Consider the following 11,889-nt stretch of genomic DNA (forward strand, 5'->3'; position numbering starts at 1 on the left):
TTATCTTCATTTAATTTGTCTTAAATGTAAAAACACAAAAGAGAATGAAGCAAAAAGCAAAACATTGATCATATCACACAAAACTCCAAAAATGGGCCAGACAAAAGTATTGGCACCCTCAGCATAATACTTGGTTGCACAACCTTTAGCCAAAATAACTGCAACCAACCGCTTCCAGTAACCATTAATGAGTTTCTTACAATGTTCTGCTGACATTTTAGACCATTCTTCTTTGGCAAACTGCTCCAGGTCCCTGATATTAGAAGGGTGCCTTCTCCAAACTGCCATTTTTAGATTTCTCCACAGGTGTTCTATGGGATTCAGGTCTGGACTCATTGCTGGCCACCTTAGTAGTCTCCAGTGCTTTCTCTCAAACCATTTTCTAGTGCTTTTTGAAGTGTGTTTTGGGTCATTGTCCTGCTGGAAGACCCATGACCTCTGAGGGAGACCCAGCTTTCTCACACTGGGCCCTACATTATGCTGCAAAATTTGTTGATAGTCTTCAGACTTCATAATGCCATGCACACGGTCAAGCAGTCCAGTGCCAGAGGCAGCAAAGCAACCCCAAAACATCAGGGAACCTCCGCCATGTTTGACTGTAGGGACCGTGTTTTTTCCTTTGAATGCCTCTTTTTTTCTCCTGTAAACTCTATGTTGATGCCTTTGCCCAAAAAGCTCTACTTTTATCTCATCTGACCAGAGAACATTCTTCCAAAATGTTTTAGGCTTTTTCAGGTAAGTTTTGGCAAACTCCAGCCTGGCTTTTTTATGTCTCGGGGTAAGAAGTGGGGTCTTACTGGGTCTCCTACCATACAGTCCCTTTTCATTCAGACGCCGACGGATAGTACGGGTTGACACTGTTGTACCCTCGGACTGCAGGGCAGCTTGAACTTGATTGGATGTTAGTGGAGGTTCTTTATCCAACATCCGCACATTCTTGCGTTGAAATCTCTTGTCAATTTTTCTTTTCCGTCCACATCTAGGGAGGTTAGCCACAGTGCCATGGGCTTTAAACTTCTTGATGACACTGCGCACGGTAGACACAGGAACATTCAGGTCTTTGGAGATGGACTTGTAGCCTTGAGATTGCTCATGCTTCCTCACAATTATAGTAGTGAATGCATAATTGCTTGTATCCTACAAACATAAATATAGATAAGAAACACAGAGAGAAAAAAGCGAGATGTGGTCATATAAATGATATAAAATTTGCATTTCATTAGACAATAAATATTGCCAAGAAATTACAGGAGGCGCAGATCACGAAGGACTGTACATAACATTGTTCAGTGTTACAAGAGAAAATGGTATAAGAGCATAATGGGAAAAGACGCTTATTGTGAAGACATAAGTCAAGATGTTTATATAGATGACAATTGCCATACAACGTACAAGTGCTTCTCACAAAATTAGAATATCAGCAAAAAAGTTAATTTGTTCTTCAATACAGAAAGTTAAACTCTTATATAGAGTCATTACAAACACAGTGATCTATTTCAAGTGTTTATTTCTGTTAATGTTGATGATTATGGCTTACAGCCAATGAAAACCCAAAAGTCATTATTTCAGTGAATTAGATAAGTGTTTGTAAAGGTCCCGTAGTCTGTTTCTGTAGGTTCCACAATCATGGGGAAGACTGCTGACTTAACAGATGTCCAGAAGGCAGTCATTGACACACTCCACAAGGAGAGTAAACCACATAAGTTCATTGCTAAAGAAGCTGGCTGTTCACAGAGTGCTGTATCCAAGAATATTAATGGAAAGTTCAGTGGAAGGAAAAAGTGTGATAGAAAAACTTACACCACTGGATTAACCGCAGCCTTGAAAGGATTGTTAAGAAAAGGACATTCAAAAATTTGGAGGAGATTCACAAGGAGTGGACTGCTGCTGGAGTCATTGCTTCAAGAGCCACCACACACAGACGTGTCCAGGACATGGGCTACAAGTGTCACATTCCATGTGTCAGGCCACTCATGACCAATAGACGATACCAGAAGCGTCTTACCTGGGCCAAGGAGGAAAAGAACTGGACTGTTGCTCATTGGTCCAAGGTGTTTCCAGATGAAAGTAAATTTTGTATTTCATTTAGAAATCAAGGTCCCAGAGTCTGGAGGAAGAGTGGAGAGGCCACAATCCAAGCTGCTGGAGGTCTAATGTGAAGTTTCCGCAATCAGTGATGGGTTGGGGAGCCATGTCATCTGCTGGTGTAGGTCCACTGTGTTTTATCAAGACCAAAGTCAAGCACAGCTGTCCACCAAGAAATTTTAGAGCACTTCATGCTTCCCTCTGCCGACAAACTTTTAGGAGATGGAAATTTCATTCTCCAGCAAGACTTGGTACCTGTCCACGCTGCCAAAAGTACCAATACCTGGTTTACAAACAACAGTATCACTGTGCTTGATTGGCCATCAAACTCGCCTGATCCCTTAACGTCACAGAGAATCTTTGGGGTATTGTCAAGAGGAAGATGAGGCACCAGACCCAGCAATGCAGACGAGCTGAAGGCTTCTATCAAAGCAACCTGGGCTTCCATAACACCTCAGCAGTGCCACAGGCTGATCACCTCCATGCCATTCCACTTTGATACAGTAATTGATGGAAAAGGAGCCCCAACCAAGTATTGAGTGCATTTACTGAACATACATATCAATAGGCGAACATTACAGATTTTACAATACTTTTTATCACCAGCTTGAAAAATTATTCTAATTTACTGAGATAATTACTTTGGGGTTTTCATTGGCTATAAGCCATAATCATCAACATTAACAGAAATAAACACTTGAAATAGATCACTCAGTTTGTAATAACTATATAATATGAGTGTCACTTTTTGTATTGAAGAGCTGAAATAAATTAACTTTTTGATGATATTCTAATTTTGTGAGAAGCACTTTTTATATGGCCAAATAGATTTCAAACTGCAAATGCAGAGAGGCAAAGCAATATGATAGGAAAGTGACGACCTTGTAATAAACTGTAAAGTCCTATATAGTGATCCCATCAGATCAGAATATGTCCATATATGATAGTAATATGTGCTAAAGTGCAAGTGCCAGCCAATGGCTAGTACAATACTGTGCATATTGGGAGGGAGGCAACTGTGAGGGATGGTGATTAGGTGTAAAAGAGATTACAACTAAGGTACACAACATATGCCACCTACAATATATACCTGACCCTGTAGCATGAGTCTGTGTAACTTGCTACATACACGGTATGCGCCCACCCTACCCCTTGGGGTCTTGCAGACGTTACTGGGCATCGTCCTGGTGGCCTAGGGTGTAAGGCAACGAGGCAGTGACCCAGATAAATTCAAATGCAAAGTGTTTATTATCCTAACTTTACAAATTAAAGTTCTAAACCTTCATCATCTGGATCACAGCCGGTAACGTTCGTATATAGTCCGTTGCCGTAAATACAATGCTCCCCAGTGTGTTCAATATGTTTTTATACACATTTTGGGAGACATTTAACGACCCTCGTATATGACTCCAATCACTGCCTCACATACCCTCCCCCTCTGTTCAAACTTGAGGGGTTGAACGCCTGACACCATATAAGGTGCCCATGACAGGACATCCATATTTCCTTGTGACTTCTCGGCTCTATGTTCCACCGAGAATCTAAAGTTTACTCATGGCAAAAAACATCTGCTGACACAAGCATTTTTCATCCAGACCAGGGGTGAATGGTCCATTACCAAGCGGAACTGCTGCCCCAGCAAGTAATAGCGTAGGGACTCCAAGACGCACTAAATGACCAAGCACTCCTCATCCACTACGCTATAATTTTTAACTGGATGTTCCTCTCCTAGCACCTTCTGCAATGGAACCACTCCTAGGCCTACTTCAGAGACATCCATTTGAACAATAAAACTGTTCGTAAAGTTGGGGCTGGTCAGGACTAAGGTACCGATCTCCAAGCAAATTTGGGTATAAATAGTCGGAAATACCGGGATGCCAAGGCCGGCGTCAGTTTTGAATGGCCTCTATTTTATTTGGGGTTTCATAACCCCACGGCCGATCACGTACCCCAAATACCAAGCTTCCTGGAGACTTATTGTACATTTTTTTGGGTTCGCCATCAAGTCCATGGCTCTGAGCGAATCCAGTCCTGCTTGTTCCCGGGACAAGTGGGTCTGCCAGACGTTACTGTAAGTGATGATATCATCCAGGCACGCCGAATCATACTTCTGATGGGGCTCTAACACTATGTCCATCAGCCTCTGAAACATGGCCAGGGCCCCATGTAACCCAAAAGGCAAGACGACATAGTGATAGAGATCCTCTGGTGTTATGAAGGTGGTATTTTCTTTTGCCAACTCTGTCATAGGCACCTGCCAGTAACCCTTGGTCAGATCGAGCGTGGTGAAGTACTGGGCCTGCCCCAGTCGCTCATTCAGCTCATCTACCCGGGGTATTGGATGAAGGTCAAATTTTGACCCCTTCATTCAGTTTCCGGAAATCATTATAAAACCGTAACAATCTGTCCGGCTTCAAAATCTGTATAATGGGGCTGGCCACTCACTCCTGGACTCCTCTATGACTCCTAGTTGGAGCATGTCACCACCTCCGCAATGGCTCGTCAGTGGGCCTCCAGCACACAATACGGTTTCATTCGTACCGTTACTTGAGGCTTGTTGACAATGTCATGAAGATTACAGATATATGTCTGTGCAGTTCCTAGAATATATCCATATTCTGCTGCCCTAATTTCCGAGCTTCCATTTGCTGCTGTTTAGAGAGCGTTGCTTATCTTGACCTCATTTCTGGCCTCTTCCTCATGTCGGTATCAGAGGGTCCAAAGTAGATACGAGCGGAGTCGAATATTCACTTTTTTTCCATGCCTTTAACAGATTTACGTGATCTAGTTGCTCAGGTTTCCTTATGCCGGGCTGATCTATCCTGCATTTCTCTTCCCCAACCTTTTCCCGGACTTAATATGGCCTTTGCCACTTGGTGAAGAACTTACGGTACTTTGTGTGATGGACACCAAAGCCTAAACCTGATCCCCTTTTTTTAAAGGATCTGATTGTGGTCTTTCTATTGTACGTTTGGCTCTGCACTGCCTGGACAACCACAAGTTCCTTTACTATAGCTATATAGCTATCACTGCCGCAATCCGATCCTGCATACTCGCAACGTGCTCTATCACTGTTTTATGGGTAGTAGGCTCTTATTTACATGTCTCTTTGACAATGTCCAGCAGAGCAGGGATGTCTGCCATATAATGGTTTGAATGGAGTGAACCCAGTTGAGGACTGTGGAACCTCCCGTACAGCAAACATTAACTAGAACAGTAATGTATCCCAATCCCTCCCATCTTTGGAAACTTACTTTTTTAACATAGATTTGAGTGTTGTCAAATCTCTCCTCTAAACCATCTGTCTGGAAGTGGTACACCGACGTGCGCAATTGTTTTATTTGGAGAAGCTTGTACAGTTTCTTTGTCACCTTGGACATAAAAGAAGTTCCCTGACCCTTAATGATCTCCTTAGGTAGCCAAAGGCGGCAGACCGTGGCAAACAGCTCCCGTACGATAAGTTTAGCCGAAGTGTGACAAAGCAATATTGTCTCCAAGTAACAAAAGCATGGTCTACTACCACTGATGTGTTGGTGTCCATGAGCTAACTTTATTATTGGACTTACCAGATCCATGGTTATCCGCTCAAAAGATACCTCTGTAATACGCAGAGGAACCACTGGACTACGGAAACTTGGGGTGTATGAAGTCTGCTGACATTCTGGGCAAGACTCACAAAACCTCATGATAAATCCCGGGCATGAAGAACCATTGCAAAATACGCTCTTGCGTCATTTTAACTCCGAGGTGGCCACTCTGCACGTGTTTATGGGCCAACTCAAGCACCTGCAGAGATACCTGCAGTGGAGGAGAGTACCGTACCAAGTCCTGGGTGGCCATACACCACCTGATCGGTCTAACATCCTGATCTACGCTGCCCGGTTTACCTTTCCTCACCCAGCGCTTTATTACTATCGGCAGAGTTCGCACCAACTGGTTGACTACTATCTTCTCAATCATCTGGGCTGGAGCCACTTTTTTACTAAATGCAGTGTCATATTCCTGAGACCTAGAGGGTCAGGCCTCCACAACGGACAACTAGTACACTCGCTGTGCTTGTACATACGTATTAACCTCTTTCGGGCAAGGATCTCACCTTTGAGTTTCCCATAGTCCTAGGCGTCCTCCTGGCTGAGGTCGAACTATGCCTACTGTGTGTGTCGTATCAAAAATAGGGCCACCACTTCACCCCACTGGGAGATCGGCAGACCCTCCTGCTCCTCTGTTCCCTCCTGCTCCTCTGTTCATTTGAATACAGTGTGAAAAGCTTCCAGGTTGTCCTCCAGGCTCATCTTCCTCAGTGTCAACCTGGCTTGTCCCAGGCCTCGGGATGGACTGGGGCCGCCGGTGGAGGTGTCTCTGACAGGGCCACAAACTGTTGTACCATCAGGCTGGAAGCCTGCTGATGTAGTGTACTGGAGGGGTCCTACTGTTTCATGAGCTCCCCCACATTGTTGGTGGGCCTAAGTGGTAGCATTGCGGGTTTAATCACAAATGTGCAGTTTTCTTTGGGGGTATGCCTCAATTCACACTTTCTGCATTCTCCGCAATATGTAGAGAAGTGTCTTTCAACCCATTACAGTCGCAAGGAAGGGATCCAGGTTCAAAAGCAAAATCTTTATTTTACAAATTTTAGAAATTAAAGTTCCAAACCTGCATCATCCAAATCGAAGCCAGGGAACATTCCTATATAATCCATTTCCGTGGGTGCCTCCACCACTGTATAACTCGTGGGCGTGGAGTTCATAGGACCTCCAGCTCTGCTGCACATGAAACAAACACTGACACCTCCAACCCTTATCGGCAAGATTAAATAGGAATCATGGATATGGGCTACTTGCAAGACCCAAACTGGAGGGAGAGATTTGTCCCACTACCTTCCTACAGATCTCTCCAAAAATAAAACCTGTGTCACGTCTTCCTGAATATGATTTGGTCAAATAAATTGACCCAGTCCACACTTTTATTTTTCATTATAACCACAGTTATGGCTGTGATTACAACGCTCCCCAGTGTGTTCAGGATGTTTGCATATACATTCTGAGGGGACACACAACACCCCTCGTACGGAACTCTGATCACTGCCTCACAAGGAGGAGTGAAGAAGCGGATTATCCCTGAAAAGAGTTATGCTGCCCCCCTAGCCAGCTGTATGCTTCACTGACTTTGCTTCCTTCCAGGTAAAGACTGGTTCCCAGTGCCTGGTGCCAAGCTTGGGAATCGGCCTGACATTTTTGATGACCCTTCCTATGTAAATGTGCAGAATCTGGACAAATCTCGTCAGTCCACACGTGGCGCCACTAATGGCCAGAGAGACATCTTTGATATGAGTGAGTCTTGTATTGCATGGTGGTTTCCATGAGGGGCCCGATCCTTGCTGCAGCGCCGCCTCTCACGCCAGCCTTCCTCTTTGTCTATCTCCTACAGAGCCATTTGAAGACGCCATATCACCGTGTGTGTCTTTTGTTACTATGGAAGAACAGCTGAAACGGGAGCCGTGGTACCATGGAAAGGTGACCCGGAAAGATGCGGAGCGTCAGCTGAGGGTTAATGGGGACTTCCTGGTGCGAGAGAGCACAACGACACCGGGGCAGTATGTCCTTACAGGCTTGCAGAACGGACAGCCCAAGCACCTACTGCTGGTGGATCCGGAAGGAGTGGTGAGTGCGCAGAGAGGGGCGGATGTGATGCTCCCCATCCCCCTTAATGTTTTCTTGCATATACTTTGTCTCTCTTAACCCTTGTGTCTCTGTCTGCCAGGTCCGGACTAAGGACCACCGCTTTGAGAGTGTGAGTCATCTCATCAGTTACCACATGGACAATCACTTACCCATAATATCTGCGGGCAGCGAGCTGTGTCTCCAGCAGCCTGTGGAGTGGAGACCATGACAGAGTGCCCGTGCAGAGCAATCCTCCTCCCAACACCACGCAGCGTCCTATTCCTGTACTGCCGCTGCGGTGGGCATACTCTCTCTTTTATCAGGGAATTTGTAGGGTCACTGTGCACAAAACCATGGCCGAGGGTCTGTACTGCCACCTGTCCAGAGACATGACGAGGACTCCTGTAAGCACATGATGGCCTGGGGCATGCACTCACTTCTACTGATCTGTGCCTTTTTTTATTTGTGGGTTCATCCATTTGGGGAGGGTGGTCCTATGCTAAAGTTCCTCTGTCTCTCCTCTTGTTCTATTTGTGGCCTGTGGCAATAAGGAGCTAGAAACTGTGCAAGCTGGATGTCCTCACAGATCCTGTGCCTCCTTATTTATGCTGCTGATTTCACAACCTCCTGCGACCCTCAGGACATGTGGTATGCCCCTCTTCAGACCCCCCACCCACCTTTTGCCTTAAGAAGGAGTAAATAACAATGCTTTGGATTTCTACTGTCCAGATCTCCCTGAATGGTGACTGTGGCCCCGCTTGCTGGTTGTACCCCTACAGATAGACAGGATAAGGAAAAGAAGAGGCGATCCAAGGACCTAACCGAACACCGCTGCACGTCAGCCACGAGTGACGCCACGTCATGCAACCGAGTCTACACCATGAACGTGATCCTGTCCACTCCCCAGGTCCACACTGTCTGGTGGGTGATGACAGCTGAACCAGCAGTGCTGGATAGAGCACAGGACATGCACAATCATTCACATGTACAGCCACCCTCCCCCACTGCATGCACATTAGTAGCCTAATACCAAAGTCAGGCTGGCCGCACTCCCTCCCCGCTCCTCCTTGTATATGGGGTTTTTCATATTATTTTCCAAATTGCCTTGAATTATACCAAAGGAATCTTTAGAATAAAATCGTATTTGTGTATAGGCCACGTCCTGGTCTCGCCTTCCCCCCGGCAAGAACGCATCACCACAGAGCGAGCAGTGCTGCGCGACAACAATTAAGCACTATATAACGATCCAGCAGAGAGCACTGCTGCCCGGGAGCCATAATAGCGAGGGGAGACCTATTAAACCGTGTCCATGGTAACCAGAAGTAATTTAACAGCAGTGACATCACCGCTCCCCAGACATCAGTTATACAGCAGTGACATCACCGCTCCCCAGATATCAGTCATATTATACAGCAGTAACATCACCGCTCTGTATATCAGTTATATTACACAGCAGTGACATCACCACTCTCCAGATATCAGTCATATTATACAGCAGTGACATCACCGCTCTCCAGATATCAGTCATATTATACAGCAGTAACGTCACCGCTCTCCAGATATCAGTCATATTATACAGCAGTAACGTCACCGCTCTCCAGATATCAGTCATATTATACAGCAGTGACATCACCGCTCTCCGGATATCCGTTATACATCAGTGACATCACCGCTCCCCAGACATCAGTTATACAGCAGTGACATCACCGCTCTCCAGATATCAGTCATATTACACAGCAGTGACATCACCGCTCTCCGGATATCAGTTATATTATACATCAGTGACATCACCGCTCTCCGGATATCAGTTATATTACACAGCAGCGATATCACCGCTCTCCAGATATCAGTTATATTATACATCAGTGACATCACCGCTCTCCGGATATCAGTTATATTACACAGCAGTGACATCACCGCTCTCCAGATATCAGTCATATTATACAGCAGTGACATCACCGCTCTCCAGATATCAGTCATATTATACAGCAGTAACGTCACCGCTCTCCAGATATCAGTCATATTATACAGCAGTAACATCACCGCTCTCCAGATATCAGTCATATTATACAGCAGTGACATCACCGCTCTCCAGATATCAGTTATATTACACAGCAGTGACATCACCGCTCTCCAGATATCAGTCATATTATACAGCAGTGACATCACCGCTCTCCAGATATCAGTCATATTATACAGCAGTAACATCACCGCTCTCCGGATATCAGTCATATTACACAGCAGTGACATCACCGCTCTCCAGATATCAGTCATATTACACAGCAGTGACATCACCACTCTCCGGATATCAGTTATATTACACATCAGTGACATCACCGCTCTCCGTATATCAGTTATATTACACAGCAGTGACATCACCGCTCTCCAGATATCAGTTATATTATACAGCAGTAACATCACCGCTCTCCAGATATCAGTCATATTACACAGCAGTGACATCACCGCTCCCCAGATATCAGTTATATTACACAGCAGTTACATCACCGCTCTCCAGATATCAGTCATACAGCAGTGACATCACCGCTCTCCAGATATCAGTCATATTATACAGCAGTAACATCACCGCTCTCCAGATATCAGTCATATTACACAGCAGTGACATCACCGCTCCCCAGATATCAGTCATATTACATAGCAGTGACATCACCGCTCTCCAGATATCAGTCATATACAGCAGTGACATCACCGCTCTCCAGATATCAGTTATATTACACAGCAGAGACATAACCGCTCTCCAGATATCAGTCATATTATACAGCAGTGACATCACCGCTCTCCAGATATCAGTCATATTATACAGCAGTGACATCACCGCTCTCCGGATATCAGTCATATTATACAGCAGTGACATCACCGCTCTCCAGATATCAGTCATATTATACAGCAGTGACATCACCGCTCTCCAGATATCAGTCATATTATACAGCAGTAACATCACCGCTCTCCAGATATCAGTCATATTATACAGCAGTGACATCACCGCTCCCCAGATATCAGTCATATTATACAGCAGTAACATCACCGCTCTCCAGATATCAGTCATATTATACAGCAGTAACATCACCGCTCTCCAGATATCAGTTATATTACACAGCAGTGACATCACCGCTCCCCAGATATCAGTCATATTATACAGCAGTAACATCACCGCTCTCCAGATATCAGTCATATTATACAGCAGTAACATCACCGCTCTCCAGATATCAGTCATATTACACAGCAGTGACATCACCGCTCTCCAGATATCAGTCATATTACACAGCAGTGACATCACCGCTCTCCGGATATCAGTTATATTATACATCAGTGACATCACCGCTCTCCGGATATCAGTTATATTACACAGCAGCGATATCACCGCTCTCCAGATATCAGTTATATTATACATCAGTGACCTCACCGCTCTCCGGATATCAGTTATACAGCAGTAACATCACCGCTCTCCAGATATCGGTTATACGGCAGTGACAAAACCGCTCCCCAGATATCAGTTATATTATACAGCAGTAACATCACCGCTCTCCAGATATCAGTTATACAGCAGTGACATCACAGCTCCCCAGATATCAGTTATATTATACAGCAGTGACATCACCGCTCTCCAGATATCAGTTATACATTAGTGACATCACCGCTCTCCAGATATCAGTTATACAGCAGTGACATCACCGCTCTCCTGATATCAGTAGTATTATACAGCAGTGACATCACCGCTCCCCAGATATCAGTTATACAGCAGTGACATCACCGCTCTCCAGATATCAGTTATACAGCAGTGACATCGCCGCTCTCCAGATATCAGTTATACAGCAGTGACATCACCGCTCTCCAGATATCAGTAATATTATACAGCAGTGACATCACCGCTCCCCAGATATCAGTTATACAGGAGTGACATCACCGCTCTCCAGATATCAGTTATACAGCAGTGACATCACCGCTCTCCAGATTTCAGTTATATTATACAGCAGTGACATCACCGCAACCCAGATATCAGTTATACAGCAGTGACATCACCGCTCTCCAGCTTTAAGTTATACAGCAGTGAGATCACCGCTCTCCAGATATCAGTTATATTATACAGCAGTGACATCTCCGCTCTCCAGATATCAGTTATACAGCA

General features: G+C 45.1%; 1 protein-coding gene across 4 annotated transcripts in view; it reads left to right on the forward strand.

The window, feature by feature from the left end:
• Positions 1-8,896, forward strand: part of SHC1 (SHC adaptor protein 1) — a 36,597-nt gene extending 27,701 nt beyond the window's left edge. For all 4 annotated transcript variants that reach the window (XM_073552383.1, XM_073552385.1, XM_073552384.1 and 1 more), the window contains 3 exons: positions 7,266-7,415; positions 7,513-7,745; positions 7,846-8,896. In XM_073552383.1, coding sequence (XP_073408484.1) covers positions 7,266-7,415; positions 7,513-7,745; positions 7,846-7,974 — 512 coding nt within the window. In that variant the 3' untranslated portion in view covers positions 7,975-8,896. The remainder of the gene's footprint in view (positions 1-7,265; positions 7,416-7,512; positions 7,746-7,845) is intronic.
• Positions 8,897-11,889: the final 2,993 nt, after the last annotated feature.

This window comes from Dendrobates tinctorius, unplaced genomic scaffold (assembly GCF_039654945.1).
Source record: "Dendrobates tinctorius isolate UK_male_01 unplaced genomic scaffold, ASM3965494v1 ptg000189l, whole genome shotgun sequence".
In the NCBI taxonomy this organism is placed as follows: Eukaryota; Metazoa; Chordata; class Amphibia; order Anura; family Dendrobatidae; genus Dendrobates; species Dendrobates tinctorius.